This window comes from Tupaia chinensis, unplaced genomic scaffold, assembly GCF_000334495.1.
Source record: "Tupaia chinensis unplaced genomic scaffold, TupChi_1.0 Scaffold000018_1, whole genome shotgun sequence".
In the NCBI taxonomy this organism is placed as follows: domain Eukaryota; kingdom Metazoa; phylum Chordata; class Mammalia; order Scandentia; family Tupaiidae; genus Tupaia; species Tupaia belangeri.
The window spans coordinates 5,155,417-5,172,372 of record NW_006159448.1 but is presented as its reverse complement, the minus strand read 5'-3'; the positions used below and the strand labels follow the sequence as shown (position 1 = coordinate 5,172,372).

Here is a 16,956-nt window from a genome sequence, read left to right as displayed (position 1 = left end):
GAGTGATTTCAAAAAAGCCTAAGCCAATATATCAGCAGTGTCAAATATGATTTAAAAAAAAGAAAAAGAGCTTAGATAACTGAAATGTTGTTTTTGTTTTGTGACAATGTAGAAGACACCTTTTGTTTTGTTTGCCTCCCTGATACCCCTTCCATTTTTTCTATAGAGAACTTTCTCCTATTGTGTCAGCTACGGTGACTGTGAGTCCAAGTACCCTGCTCTTTCTGGGCCAGGATATAGACATGTGACCTACTCCAAGTTCCTTAGACTGTTTTCTCGTGGAATCTGATTTTGAAAGAATAGTTTGGTTAAAGAAAATGTGTGGGAAATACTTTTATAATTCTCCTTTTCTAGCTTATCAATGAGGTAATGATATAATACAAGAGTAAGTATATTTTTATCCAGATTATAACTCCAAAAATAAGGTCAAGAAAGATGTTTGGTAATGAAGTTTGCTTAAACAAGTGAAGTTAGGATATTGATATATTTTTAGCTGAAATACATATCTGATTATATGGTGAATGCATTATTGAGATAGCTAGAAAGTGCGTTTCGTGTTTCATGCAACATCCAGAGAGACATTTTGATGGCTTGCACCCAGACCCATGACAGAAAAAGATTTGATTAATTACATAATCAAGGAAAAATATATCATGTCAGATCATACAGATGTCTCAAACTGGTTTATAGAATGTCAGCACTAAAATACTGTACAAAGAGTAGCATAGCATAGAGAGTATGGAGCCAGAACACCTACAAGTAATATTCTCTTAAATAGATGCAAACTCGAAGGATATTTTCTAGCACCTTTGGGTGATAGCACCTATTCCTGGAGGTTGTTGAAAGAATTAAATGAGTTATTAAATGCAAAGCCTTGAAACAGTATCTAGTACATTGTATATGTCATTTGTTTTTATTATTGCTGATACAGTAGAAACAAGACCAATTTTTGATGTGTAAGGAACTATTATAAAGTAGAAATGAGACCTGAGCTCTGCCCAAATCATTTTTTTCAGTTTACATAAGCTTCATTGAACTTGGTACGAATCATCTGAATTGAGGTGGATGTGGTGTGGGACAGTTCCCACACCCTGGTTTCATTTTGAGTTAAATCTGTGCAAATATGAAAATTCAGGGTGAGACTTAGAGCAAAACTGCCAACTTTTAAACTACTTATTTCAGAACAAATTAGCATATTTAATTTGGGGGGCAAACCCCATTAGCCAGTTTTGCTGGGTTTTTTGTTTTTTTTTTTTTTTTGGTAAAATTTACAACTGTAACTCATTTTTTCTTTCAAAATTATTTCAATTTGGATCTTGGTCTGTGATATATTTTCATTTTTGGTCCATACGTGGACTGCTTTTTAGTTTTACGGTTATTTTTACTAATGTAGTAAATGCCTGTGAGTCCACTACCCAAAACAAAAGTTAAGATTTTGATTGTAATCTGTGTCTTATTGCCTGGTTCTCCACACCACCACCACCATTTCGTCTTTTTAGCCCCTTACCTGAATGATCATTCCTGAATATTTAAAAATAATTTTTTCTGGGGCCAGCAAGTGGTGTGGTGGTTAAGGTGCTGGAAAACTCCCGCATGGCCAACCACGGTTCAAGTCCTGGACCTGGTGGCTTGCTCTCTCACTTTCTCTCTCTGTCTCTGTTCTCTCTGATCAAATTGAAATAAATGAGTGAATAAATAAAAGTAAATAATTCTTTAAAAAATTTTTTTCCTTTTATATACTTTATAATTTTTTGCTCATATTTTAAGTAATAATTTATGCAATGTCTAGGGACATGCTTTTGCCATTCACTAATTTTATGAACTGTATTAATCTAAAAAATGACTTAAGTGTTTCCTTGTTACTGAATCTCATCGTGGAATCATTTGTCCAAATTAATGTCTAATAGTTATAGAATTCCTTGCTATTCTTAGCAAGAGGACCTCTCATAAAATATAGATGAAATATTAAATTTAATTGGCCCATTCACAAGAATGACAAAAAATTAGATAGAAATGCTGTTTTTAATTTCTTCAAAGTCAGCAACCTGTAATGGTTATTTAAATAGGTCACCTAAACAGCTGACTTGATTGTCTTGATTTTCATCTCTTGCTTTCTTGCTTTATTTTAGTGTCCTCCAGAAGATTCCCTTTTATTGGGTCGTTGGAAAAGTCATGCTTGCATCATGACTTTTCCAACGACCCAATAAATTGATAATGTGTTATGTTTCACACAGTGGTACTATCAAGGACAAACAAAAGGATTAGAGTAACCCCCCCCCTTTTTTCTTTTTTCTCCTCGGGATTTTCAGCAAACATGCACATCCCGTCTTGAGTTCTGAGCCACCCAGTCCAGGACTCGAACCGCAGTTGACTACGTGGGAGTCCAGTGATGTAATCATTACACTGTCTGCCTGTCTCTAGAGTAAACCATTTCATAGTACATAGAAAGCAAGTCAAGATACCCTAAGATATAAAAACTTTAGATTCCCAAATAGTATTGGGACAAGTGCTGTTAGAAAAAAATCTATAATAATCAAGAAATAAATAATAAGTTATTGTCTCTCCTTTGAACACTCACTTTAATGAACTGATCTGAGATGTTATCCTATCCTTAATTGAACAGTCTTAAACAGTATTCCACTCAAAAACAACTTTTGTAAGTTCTTTGTACTGTAAATGTCACTATCTTATGTCAATATCTGAAAGCGAATATATTAGCCTATAGCAGTTTAGACAAACAGGATGAATAGCGAGCAGCACTGGAGAGTCTATGTCCAATGAGTTAGGGTAGCAGTTTAGTGTGCCAGTGTGGAAATGGATTATTTTATCTTGCTGAAGAGCTCTTTTTGAAAATAAATTACAATCATAAAGATGCCACCGTTTACTGTGCATAAACATGTTGGAATTGGGTCTCCTTCAGGAAAGCAGCTTTGTGTAGGTATTTCAGCTACTGTCAAATAGAAAATCTGCTGTAGGAGAAGAGATGGGTGAAAAAAGAAAACAAGCTTAATATTGTGTTGTTATTTTGTGTGTTTGTTTAATCTGTTCTCCAACACAATTTGACTGACTTAAATTATTCTAGAAAAATGAACTCAAAAAGCCTGGAAAATAGTGCCGTCTTCAAGTATTTATTTTAATCAATAGAAAAACACTTCTGGTGGAATTAAATGAGAAACCAGATAAACATGTTTGCCACCAGTAGTTGGAACAGTTTGTCATTGATCTGAAAGAGACTCAGTTAAAAAAAGGAAATTGTGTGTGTGTGTGTGTGCGTGTAAAATTAAAGTGCATACTTTCACTCTAACAGCTATTTTTTCTACTTGCTTTTATTTAAGGATACTAGCTTATGTTTTGATAACACACATTGAGAGGGCAAATCCAGCTCTGTACCCTAAAATGTTGAAGAAATTATCAGATTGCATTTTTTGTATGGTTTTATATAGTACCTCCTATGGAAGATTGTAAGGAACAAGAGCCTATTATGGACAACAATATTTCTCTGGTGCCTTTTGAGAGACCTGCTGTCATAGAGAAGCTCACGGGGAATATGGGAAAACGTAAAAGCTCCACTCCACAAAAGTTTGTGGGTAAGCATTACACATACTTTTACTTCTTTACAAGGTGATTCTATTGGGAGAAGACAAGTTCCCATGTCTTAGACATATATATGGTATATTTCAGTTCTCATCGCTTTTGTTCATTATTCTTTTCTTCTACTCTGTGACACTTGTGCAGCACACTAACACACACACTCTTAGGCATATGGACATAAAGAGAAATAAAAGACTGATATTTCTAAGTCACCATCTCAAAATGTATATAAAGTGAAATAGCATATAAGTATAAAATGCTAATTTATTTTAAGAACAATAATAGATCAAATACATGATCTAGTCTATTGGCCAGATTTATAATCTGGTTTTAAATTTGCATCAGGGCCAGATTTTTAGCTCTTGTTGTTGTTGTTGTTTTTTAATATTACATTAGTTCTTTTAGTATTCAATCTAAATAGAAGAGAAATTTTATTTTATTTTTTTCATAATTCCACATTAGAGAAATAATGCAAAACCTAAATTCAAAATGTTTCGTGTTTGGATCTGTTTTATATTTTGATCTTTGTTTTTACATATACCTTATGATTTTGAACTGAAAATATCAAATACCATATTTAGACTTTTCCTATTTCATTTCTAAACCATTAGATGTTCTTTAATATATCCAGTGTTGGTATGATTCTGAGTGCAGGCTGTAAGTCATCAAGTGTCTCCAAGGACACTAAAAACATCTTTTTTTTTAAGGAATATGTGAATAACAGAGATTCAATAGAAAGAATTGTTAAAGAATTATCATTCGTTGTATATGTATCTATTATTATAGACTTAATATAGGATTAAAATATGCAAACATTCAAATATCAGAGAACACTGTGGGACATTGTGATGGAGTGGAGTAGTGACTCAGAGAATATCTTTTCTTTGCTTATGTCAGGAGGAAAGGGTGATAAAATCCTATTTACTCCAGTGAACACTTAGAGAAGAATTCCTTTCAGTCTAAAAATCAAATAACTAACAAGTGACCAAATTATCACTCTTAAGACTAACCAGAGGGTTTTATCAGTAAGGCCAGTTTATTTATTTTTTAAATTGGTTTGGGGAACAGCAGTTGGCTATGTCTCTGGACTCCCATGTAGTTGATCGTAGCTCGAGTCCCAGACCTGGTGACTTAAACTCACACCAGACATGTGTGCGTGGGTGCCAAAGATCCTGAGAGGTGAATGGAGGAGAAGGGATTGCGGCATAGCCATCCCCCCAGAGGGTGATTTCTCACTTTCTGTCTCTCTGTCTCTCTCTGTCTTTCTGGCGAGTGCATGCACCCTAGAGCAAAAACCTCTCCAAAAAAAAAAAAAGACCAGTTTGATGTATATCATTAAATGCTTATATCTAATCAGATACGAGTATAGTTGGAAAAATACGAAATTTTTTCATAATTTATTTCTGCCTTCTGAATTCATATAGTCTGCTTTTCATAATGGTTTTGCCACATTCCTATCACCTAGAGATGCTACTCTTGACTTGATTACATTCCTTAGAAAAAAGGAACAGATTTTTAGAAAATTAAAGTAAGATTCTAAAATAGTGACATTTTTATTAAAATTTTGGGGCTATTTTTTCCTTTACTTGGATTCTTTTCCAGTAATATATAACAAGCAGTAGCTATGGTAACTATTTCGATGATTGGTATTGAAATGAAAAAAAAAAAATTCAGTCATTCCACATTCACCATAAATTCCATATCACTCTGTTACTCAGTTAAATACTATTTTTTGACCTTATCCATCTCTCTAGGCCAATGATCCCTGAACTCTGCTTATCTTCTTCTTCGTTTATCCAGCTGAGGGTCCATGCTTCATCACTTTGTCAGCCTCTTGCCAATTCTCCTGTTCTTCTTGTCTTGTCCTATCACCTTTTTCTGGTAAAGCCACACTCTCATGAAGCAGTCTGAGGGCCTTTTCCATAGTTACATCTAGGCTATTGGTACTTTGGGAGAAAATTCCACAGCCTTATGAAATGGTGTCAGCTGTAGATAAATGAATATCTTATTGCAAAACTCAATAGCACACCCGTAAATGTAGCAGCACTCCTTGAATTCATCCTTGAACTTGCTTCTCTCCTAACTCTCCACCAGGGTCGTTTCAGCCAAGTCTCTATTCTGCAAATGTAGTGTCTCACTCTTTGGTGATCGTTTTATCTATTAATGTATGCACAGAGAGTAAAATCAGTTGAAATGATTTCAGTAATATCACAGGTCCTTTAGGATTATGTGCAGCCACACAAACACTTTCTTCTTTTTTCTTTATTCCAACAAAAGCAGTATATCTCCTATTTATTAAGGTTAATTACTTTTCTTGTGCCCTAGACTTCTATCCAGGGCCTTAAAATACCTCACATGATTACTTTTCCTCTTGGACTTGAACCACAGTTGGTCACATGGGAGTTCAGAGCCTTAACCCCTACACCACCTGCTGCCTCCTCACTTACTATTTTTCAACTCTACCCTCCATTGCCATTTTCCTGTAAGCAAGTATTCTTATAAGAGTAAAAGCTTCCCTTAAGCCCAAGTTTCTTTCTACCACCTGTATGCTCCTCCTCTTCAAAGACAGAATTGTTGAAAGAATTCTCTGCTTACTGTGCACAGTTACTTTCTTTCTTATTTCCCAGTTCATGCAACCTGGCTTCTTTTCCCCATACGCCACTGAAATTATTTGCATCAGGGTCACTACTAGCTTCCATAGTGCCAAATCTGGTGGATTCCTGTTAGATTGATCTTATACAACTCTAGGAGTTGTATAATACTAGACAATACTGAATAGACAATTCCTTTCCAAATAAACTCTTACTTTGGCTTTTATCGTACTGACCTCTCTTGCATTTTCTGAGCTTCTCAGACAGCTCCAACATAGCCTTCTTTATGGACTTAGTCCTAGCAGCTATGTTAATGGCCAGAGTTCTAGTAGAGATTCCCATCCGTATGTCTCAATATTTTTACCTTATAAATCAAGCTGAACAGTATTAGATTCTGCCCTCCTAACTTGGAAAACCTAAAATCAAGTAAATACGGGGTTCTCAGATTTCTTGGAGCTTTACAGGGGCCCTTAACCATGTGAGCAGAACCACCCCTTGGCTTACAGTGAGGTCTCTCTTAGACAACCCCCGGTTCTGTCCATTACCAAAAGAGGCCTCAAACACACAGGTGAGGCCGTCCAGCCTGTATATCCAAGTGCTTTCTATACTGCAGCCAACACATAGCACTTAAAGAATAGTGTCTTCAGGACCAGCATATGAAGTAATGGTTACATCATTGGACTCCCACGTAGTTGGCTGTGGTTCGTGTCCAGGACCTGGTAGCTTCAAACTCACTTTGGGTGCATGTGTGTGCATGCCCAAGATCCCAAGAGGAGAATGGAGAAGGGATTCCAGCGTGGCCATCCCTTCTGAGAATGATTTCTCACTTTGTTTCTCTGACTCTGTCGCTCCAGCGAGCACACCCAGCTTAGAAACAGACCCAAAGCCACGTCATTTGGGTAAGGGATTTTCGGGTACCCAGAAGGATGGTCTGGCACAAAAGGTCCAGATTAAAACATTTCTTTGGCCCTACAAAATCATCATTATGAGGAGCAAGTTCAAGCGTTCTTTAAATATGGGGTCTCCTATAAGAATCCCACTTGTCTGGTTTATAAATATTCATAAAAATCTTGATATTCTTCTAGGTCATATTTATTACCCTCTCCACACTTACCTATGCCTGGGTGATACCATCTATTCCCATGACTTCAGAAGTTGTGTTTTATCAACTGATGTCTCTCATATCTACAACTCAAGCCCACATCTCTCTCCTGGGTTTGATACTATATCTAAGTACTTACTGGACATGACTATTACTCATACTCTTCCCCAAACTGAATTCATCATCTTTTCTATCTCATTGTCATCCACTAAATTTCCCAGGCCTGAAACCTGTGCTTCATGCTTTTCTCTCATTCTCTATGTCTAGTTATCACATAGCCCTAGCAACTGTCTTCTCTATTTCTACTGCCACTACACTTGTTTAGCCACCGTAATCTCTGTAGCAGCAACTTTCCAAACCCACTTGTTAAATGAATATCTAGTCAGGCCTCCTACCTGTTCAATCTCATTCTGTTCTTACCGTTCTCAGGATAAAATCCCAATTCCTTAGCTGTTGAATGAGCCCTATATTATCTAGCTTGTGTTTCTCATCTGTTTCTACTCTCGGCTATATTGAAGAGTAAGTAATTGCTTATTTTTGAGGCATGTCCCTTACCTCCGAGCCTTTCTAACAGCTGCTTTACCCTATGTGTCTTTATTTGGCTAATGTTTACTATTAATTACATCCTTACCCCTAATTCTATTTCCTTCAAGAAATCTTCCTTTATTCCCCTCATGTGAGTTAAAAATCCTTCTTAATTGACCCTTAACACATATCACACAGTGTTATAAATGATCCTCAAATTGCTCTTTTCCTCTAAACTTTAAAGTCTTTGAGAATTAGATCAGGTGTGTCTAGCTTATCTTTGAAATACTTGACATTACCAATATCTGCAATTGAATGCTATGTGATAATTCCTTGTCATTTTTATTATTTCGGTCATTAGGGTCATTTATTCAAATTTGAAATAATACCGACTACTTGAATGTAGTTTTCCACAATGCAGTTCTGTGAATCAACATTTCAAGTTAGGTATCCATTCGCAACAACATACGAGACATTAAAAAGAAGACCACATATATCCATAAGATTTGCCTATCAAATTAGGTAAATAGAATCCGCATTGTTTTAGTGGCCAGCGTTTTAAAAGATGAAATATTCTGTTCAAAATTGATAATATTTGGAGAAAATTTTCAACTGTATTTCTGTTTTAATCTCTAGTACTCTTGTGTAGTTAATGTTCAGACATTATGTTCAAGTAAAATTGTATTTGTTGAGTAAATACTAAAGGAAAAGCTAAAAACATACTTTAGTCCAGAAAAAGTATGGAGAGCTAATCGTGGTTATCAGCACCATCACATGCATGCTAGAATGAGAGAGAGATGATATAGAATTGAATACTTATGAATTTCAAGAAGTAGGGGGAAAAAAGAAAGAAAATTTTCTAAGTTTATGAGTAGGAACATTTTGGAAATAACTCCTAATGTTATTTTTTAAATTGTCCTAAATTGTATTTATCGGATGATAGAACTTTTAAAAGTATCATAAATAATGACTTTTCTGAATTCTCCAGAATAACATATATTGAATCTGTATTTTTTGTTTCTGAAACAGCTCTTAAATCAACCAAATTAAACTTACATAACAGTGAGGTAGTTTATCTTGGCCCAAATAATTGATTTAGAAACTGAGATATGCCATATTTTGAAAATGGAGGTGATCTAGCAGCTTTGTGTTCTTTTTTATTTTTAATCCAAATGCTAATTGTGTTGTATTCTGTTTCTGTTCTCCCCACCCTTGCCCTCCCCCCCTTTCTCTTTCAGGGGAAAAGCTCATGCGATTCAGCTACCCAGATATTCACTTTGATATGAACTTAACATATGAGAAGGAGGCTGAGCTGATGCAGTCTCACATGATGGACCAAGCCATCAACAATGCAATCACCTACCTTGGAGCTGAGGCCCTTCACCCTCTGATGCAGCACCCGCCAAGCACAATCGCTGAGGTGGCCCCAGTTATAAGCTCAGCTTATTCTCAGGTCTATCATCCAAATAGGATAGAAAGACCCATTAGCAGGGAAACCTCTGATAGTCATGAAAACAACATGGATGGCCCTATCTCTCTCATCAGACCAAAGAGTCGACCCCAGGAAAGAGAGGCCTCTCCCAGCAATAGCTGCCTGGATTCTACTGACTCAGAAAGCAGCCATGATGACCACCAGTCCTACCAAGGAAACCCTGCCTTAAATCCCAAGAGGAAACAAAGCCCAGCTTACATGAAGGAGGATGTAAAGGCTTTGGATACTACCAAGGCTCCTAAGGGCTCTCTGAAGGACATCTACAAGGTCTTCAATGGAGAAGGAGAACAAATTAGGGCCTTCAAATGTGAGCACTGCCGTGTCCTTTTCCTAGACCATGTCATGTACACCATTCACATGGGTTGTCATGGCTACCGGGACCCACTGGAATGCAACATCTGTGGCTATAGAAGCCAGGACCGTTACGAGTTTTCATCACACATTGTTCGAGGGGAGCACACATTCCACTAGGCCTTTTCATTCCAAAGGGGACCCCTATGAAGTAACGAACTGCACATGAAGAAATACTGCACTTACAATCCCACCATCCGTCAGATCTTGACATACCTTTTTTTTAATATTATTACTGTCAATAATTCTTATTTTGTGGACGCAGTGTCATTTGTTCTGCCTAATTACAGTAAGGAAAATACAGAAGAGAAGGGATGGGGATATTGTTTCTTGATAAATTGGCTTGTTTATTTTGTGAGAATTTAAGAGAGTTTGTTTCTTGGAAAATCATTTGATCTGTGTAGAGTCACCTAAAAGATTCTACTTTGCCACTGATATTCAGGATTGTGATTGAAGGCAGGAAAATTCAGTTTTCTGGGTACTACTTTGGCAGTTTTAAATGTGTAAGTAATTTTATTCTTGAAAGAAGAATTTGTTTCAAAATGTAAACCAGGTTTTTTTTTTTTTTTTCCCTTCTTTAGAGATCACGGAACACAAACACATGTTATTTTCAGTGATAACTCCTAGGATGAGCTGAGTTGTTGTGGATTCTATGTTTACTTCCCCTATGGAATTTATAATTAAGTACGTTTTACACTGTACCATAGAGCAAAGCTTTTGAACTACAGGTAGTCAAGGACCACCTACAATACACCTGAGGTCCTATAATCTTATTTTTCTAAACTTTTAAGCACTGTTTTTCCATAGTTTTGATGACTGGCATTTTGTAGACACCCTGGCAGCCTTACTTTGAACACCTTTAACAAATAGTTATTTTATATGGTTTTCAGAATAACATATGGTCTAAGAGTGGATAAGAGGCAGTCAGTAATTACTGGGAGAGACTCCTACTTTAATTTGTTTGGGACATTTTCTTTTAAAAGTCGTAATGTGATGGCAGCATAGTATACACATATGTTTCTAAAAGTATGCTTACGATTGTCACTTTATCAGCATTTAATCAGTGTTAACGAGTCAGCAGAAAAATATAATTAGGCTCACAGTAGGAGGAAAAAAAAAAACTCACAAATCTCTTTTCTGGTATTTCTCTTTTTTCACTGATTTTTTTCAAGCTGTGACCACCCAGTGTTCTGTCTATAGTCCATTTGTATTTTACTCTTTGAGTAGAAGGTCTTTTAAAGTCTTGCTATAGGCTATTTCATTCAAAGAATCCTCAGAGCAACTGTTAATTTGACCAGAATGTGGTAACTTGAACCCTGGAAGGTTATCAACTAGGGCTATTTTTTCTAGTATTTCTTCAGTAATGATTTTTACCACTTTTGCTGAAAAAAAAAAAAAAAAGGGAACTTCTTTTTAACCTGTACATTGTACTGCAGATGATACAAAAACAAAAATCAAAGTTTACTTTATTCTTCCTGGAGTCTAGAATACGACAGAACCTCCGAGTTAAGGTCCTGCCCATCTTTCTGTTTCAGAGTCATTCAACTCTGTAAATCCTTGTCAGAAATGAGTATCAATCTCTTCATATAGAATGTCTATTCTTTTAATCGATATATGACATACGTTGCCATTTTCCTGTGCAGATTTCAATTTCATTGATACAGGTGCTGATTTTTCTTTGCAATCCAACAGCATTAGAGAGGCAGAACCGAGTGATACTCATTCAAGTCATTTTGGGGAATGCACTTGCTTTTGTTTGGGGAGGATGGCCTGACTGAACTGGATTATCTGATAAACATCTGTGAATACTGAAATCCTATTAAGCAGTAACTGATAAACTGCTCTAAAAGACCCTCAACTAGGATCTGAAACTGTTTCTTAATATAGTGTGATGTGAGAATTACCGAGACAGAGAACTGTGGACAGATAAGCAGCTCTGGCCCCAGTACCTAGCTCTTCAACTCATTTTCTAATTTACCATTTGCTTACTTAAGCAACTTCTAAGCACTAACACAGCTAGAACATGGGGTGGTGGTGGTTAAACTCAGCTCTCTTGTATTAATCCCCATCATAATTATTTTTGGAGAAATGTCTCAACTGTTTCTTTAAACCTAAGAGAATGCAACAAAATACATGTGTGGAATGTCAACCGTTGGGCGTTTTTTTTTTTTTTTTCGTGCATGCCCTGGTACATTGTGATCATGTATACAATTTACTGAGGGGTAAAGCATGTCTTTAAGACTCCTTCACCTCCATCTACCCAAATCACTCCCAAATAGTAATTTGGAATGCCATTTATTTTCCTGTTGGATGAAGTAAATAATTTTCAGATCCACGATTTAGTGTTTTACTGCAATTTCAGGAAAATGTTGGATGTCGTTATGGTTATAATTTTGGTTGGTTGTGAATTTCTCCTGGTATCATCTGTGAATTTTCTTCCTGCTTCCTGTTCTTTTCTTTTTTTCTTCTTTTCTTTTTTATTCCAGTATATGAACAATCATGTAGCTACCTGCCCTGTGATGAAAGTGGATTTGGGTGGACCTAAAGAATTATGTAATTCCCTAAGAAGATAGTACTCATGCACTCTCTTTTTCTGCTTGCTCTTTATGGGAATCTATTTTTTTGAAGAGAGTTAACAGTTGTGAGAGTATATTTGATACAAGTATGCACTTGTATTTTCTTAGCTTCATGATACAAGGAACAGAAAGAAGTGGAAATGGCTAGGGTGTGGCAAGGATAAATGAGGACAAGGTCTATTCAAATTTGTAGGTTAGAAGGAATTTTTGTAGACATAGTGCTTTCTGAGAAACTCTAGAAGGCTCTATTTGCATGCCTCTTCTTCACAAAAGGAGAGATGCAAGGTGGTAGTACCTAAAAATAAACATGAGGGTCAGGCACCAAATCAAGTTTTACATAACAGTTGCATGCAGTTTATTTAGGCGAGATTTTACATTGCAGGAAGTATTTGCAGGGCATGAAAATGGGTTATCCTCTGTATATTCCAATTTGGCAAAAAATCAGAAATTTATCACATTGTTTTGCCCTAATTTTACAGAATTTTGTCTATAGCGGTTACTGAAGAAATGTGCAGCCTCTCCCTAATAGTGATGAATCATGTTGAAAAAGCCATTCTAATCAGGCTTTTTAAGACAGTTAAAGTGACCAGTGGGCAGATTGGAAAAGATTTCGAGTTTTTGAAACATTCCGTTAAGAATCTTCTGGAGGATGAGAGGATGAGAGATAAGGATTTAGATCTGACTACAAAGTAGGAAGTGTTTCTCCTACATACATACCGGCAATTGTATGTATGAATCATAGTGCATATGTACGTGTGTATCACACACATTGTTTTAAAGAAAATTTATGAAAAGAAGCAATTAGGGTATGTGGTATAAGAACATATAGTTAAAATTATAGTTAATGCCTGAGCAATTAGGAGGATTTACTTTACCAGATGGTATTAAGAAATGCTACAGTTACAAGTGTGTCTTTAGGCCTAGCAGCAACTATTAAAACTAAACCCTGGGTGTTTATTATCTCTTTCCAGAACAAAATGGAACGAATGATGGAAAAAAAAAAAAGACTTTAAGCTGACTTGATGTAAATTTAAAGAAATACAATCTCCTTTTTGATAGGAAGAAAATACCGAAAAGCAGAATTATCAGCCTTATTTGTTGACAAATAGAAATGATAAGAGTATTTTAGTGCGCTTAATAAGTATTTTTTTATTTGTAGTTTTTGTGTCTCTGTTGTACACTTCACAAACCATGAAGTCTTTATGGTATTTTATAAATGTTTAAAGTTACACCAGAGAAGGCATTTAGATGAAAATTATGTTTTAATATTTTCCAAATCATATTTCACCCTGTCTCCAAAATGATTTTTAGAGTAGAAAAAGGCAGAAATGGCTGCAAGAATACAAACAAAAACTGTATGCCTGTGTTTCAAAACAGAACTTAGAGTGTAAGAGGTACTAGCTACATCTTTTTTTTTTTTTGACTTTGGATTGTTCATTTTACCAAAAGGGATAAGTTATATTTTTGTTCATCTTCATTACATTTTATATATTTAACAAGTACTATCTAGATGAAGACTATTGTAAAACAGAAAATCCCCAAATCCAGAAGGAAAAAAAAAAGTTTATATGTGGTGGGGGGTGAAATTGAAGTGTGTATATATGAAAGCTAACTTGGTAATATTTTAATCCTCCAGTTTCTGCAAAATAATTAAAATATACAGTAACTGGTCTCTTAAAATTCTGAATTTAATGTATTAAATACTTACTTTTTTTTTATATTGGTGCCTTTTTAAAATGCATTGAGAGTGTTGGTTAGCTACTGTAGCTCCACGACACTTTTATTATGTATTTTTAAAAATCACTTAAACTTAAGTACTAAGGAACTCATTTCTGTGTTCTTAGAGCAAAACTGTTCAAGCAATTTCCAAAACAAAAACTTTCAGCTCAGTTGTTAAAAGTAAAAAGACACCTGATTTTAAATTTTTTAGTTTGATAGTATTTCTGAATACCATTATAAGATTATGCAGGTAAAACATAAGGTAGATTGGTTTTAGCTGAGGATTGAATGTGTTTTTGTTTTGTTTTTAAGGATGAATAAGTTCTGTCTCACACAAGGACTTATTAGTGGGATTTTTGGTCAATAAAATACAGTATTGTTTTGGATTTTCATCTCCAGACTAGTGTTATTCTAGTCTTCAAACTTCTGTCTTCTAATCTGTTAAGGTTTTATAGAAGAAAAAAGCAGATAATTAATTCTCCTTGAACAAAACAAGTGAACAGTCATATCTCATTGCTGTTCTCTAAAGCATGATCTCTAATGGTTCCATACCATGGTTGTGTATTACTTGCAATGGATGTGTTAGGATATGACAGCTTTAAAAAAAAAAAATGAGCTGCTGGTTATACAAAGCAAATGTCAATGACCAAGAAGCTGTGATATGCTAGTGTCCTTTTTATCATAGTGTATTGCCCAGGCCAAATAATGACACCTTGACTATTTTTACATTTATTGCAGAAACCTACAATTTTGGGATTTCCATAAGGTTTTTATGTAACATTCTATTTCTAGCTTTTTAGTTTTATCTTGCTGTACTGTAAGTTTGTGAATATTTTTCACATGCACTCTTAGAATAAGTTCATAATTCTGTCAATGGGTTTCTTTCTCCCATAACATGGCATTTGTATATTTTCTGTGTAACTTCGTAGTGAATTAACCTTTATCCCTTACGGAGAGTGGTACATAAATGACTAGTTTTCTAAGATGTCCTTTTTATTGTGAATGAAATATAAAATTAAGGGGCCCTCTGCTAAGCCACATAAAGTACGGCATATAACTTCAAGTAGGTACTAGTAAGCAAATTTGCAGTGAATTGGGCCTTCACATTACCTCAAGTGATACAGTTAAAAAAAAAAAAAAAAAAGGTGGTTGAATGGGTGGAGGTCACTGAATCCCCTACTATGCACTTACCAGGATTTTACTTCATTTAATTTACTGGAAATTGATTTTTTTTAAAAAGATGAATACACTGTATCAAGGGAAGAGATCTGAGTTGTTTTTATTGTTTTTTTTTTTTAAGTCGTTCAAATTCTGAAACTGTGATGAAAAAAATTGACTGTCAAGCACTCAGATTTTGAACATAAATCAGTTTCCCTCTGTGTAACAAAGTTCTATTTGTTATCTCTTCTTAAATTTTATAAACCTCTCCTCCCCGTTCACACCCCCTGCACACACACCTCTGTACTTTCTGTTCGTCTTCTTTCCATCATCGTCTCTGGTTGTCTTTGCCCCTCTTGTCCCCTACTAGTTTGATGATTAGGTCGTTTCTTACTTTGAATTCATTGGTCTCTTAAGTCTTAATTTTTTTGTTTGTGATTTTTGTTGGCTGTGTAATCTGCTGACATATTTTTATACTCAAGTGTAGTTTTATATTGAAACGTGGTTGGATTAAAAATAGTAAACTATATAACCCTCGTGTTACTTTCACTTTTAAATATTGGATATATAAAATATGACTCCAGAGATTGTGTAATCATGTTATGGTATGTTTGCCTTCTTTTTTTGATGGGTTTTATATTCTAATTTGGCTTTCCTTCAAAAATGTGTATCATGAGAGACTAGACAGATTTTTGCAGGTATTTAGTAAGATGTTAAAAATGTAAAGCAGAGAGTCTTAATTTTCTCCCTATTGGGAAAAAAAATGCTTTAACATTACTGTAATAATATTCCAGGTTTGGAGGGGGTCTCTAGGCCCCAGATTTACTCTAAATAGTTAGACCTTTTAGACCATGTGTTATTTGCAATCTCAGAATGATTGCTTCTGCTACTTAGCTTGAAAGATATTACTGTTTTTTTTTTTCTGTACAAGTGCAATACTCCCCTTGAAGTCTTAAAAACTACGGTGTTTTTTTTCTTTTTTTGACATATTCTCTTTTTTATATAATGACAAAAAGAAACCATTGAAAATCATAATATATTAAAAGATACAACGAGCAGAGAGAAAAACCACTCCATAATCAAAACATTAGACTGTGAAAACCACTGGTCTAATCTCATGATATCGTTATTTAGCCTACATTTTTAGCCTCATTTTACTGAAATGAGCAATCTTTTGCTTGAGAAGTGTTTCCCAAAGTTGAAATTCTTAGATTGAATTTTCTTCTTATAACCTTACCCAATGCTGTTAATTAAGAACCTAATATTTAATAGTTGTATTTCAGTTCTCTATTTTTGGAAATGAACTTTAAAATAAAAACACAGCACTTAGCTCAATTTTAAAAACATATCACCTATTGGAGAAAATTTTTTAAAAATATTTGGAGTAGTTCAGTTTTCATAGAAATTTAAGACTGAACAGTTTTCGTATTATATCTACATATATGTAGTGTGCTGGTTTTCTTTTTTTATACCTGTATCCCTGTAGCTAAACTGCTGTGATGTAAATACATGTTTTGTTAAAAGATAACATTTATTTGGCATTTCTTTTAAAGGCAGATACTGCATTTGTACAGTATATGTCTTGGCCATTTTAGATATTTTTCTTTAACAATACCAAAGGTAATTAGACTATTTTAAAGACTAATTGCTTGACAGTTTCTAGAATATTTTGAGTTTTAGAAGCAAAAAAAAAAACAAAAAAAATAGGTCAAACCAGTAAACCTCATTTTTTTTTTCAAACTAATTTGGGAAAATAAAAACTATTGTCTAAAAAGGAAATATATATATACATATATATGTAAAGTTAAAATTCTCAACCTTGTATGTCAGGTTTGCTCAGTGTAATGTAGT

The 16,956-nt window shown here is 34.9% G+C and overlaps 1 protein-coding gene across 8 annotated transcripts in view; it reads left to right on the top strand.

The window, feature by feature from the left end:
* The window catches only part of IKZF2 (IKAROS family zinc finger 2), a 207,351-nt gene extending 191,059 nt beyond the window's left edge, over positions 1-16,292 (top strand). For all 8 annotated transcript variants that reach the window (XM_006140096.3, XM_006140095.3, XM_027770247.1 and 5 more), the window contains 2 exons: positions 3,444-3,587; positions 9,048-16,292. In XM_006140096.3, the coding sequence (XP_006140158.1) occupies positions 3,444-3,587; positions 9,048-9,772 (869 nt within the window). In that variant the 3' untranslated portion in view covers positions 9,773-16,292. The remainder of the gene's footprint in view (positions 1-3,443; positions 3,588-9,047) is intronic.
* The last annotated feature ends 664 nt before the right edge of the window (positions 16,293-16,956 follow it).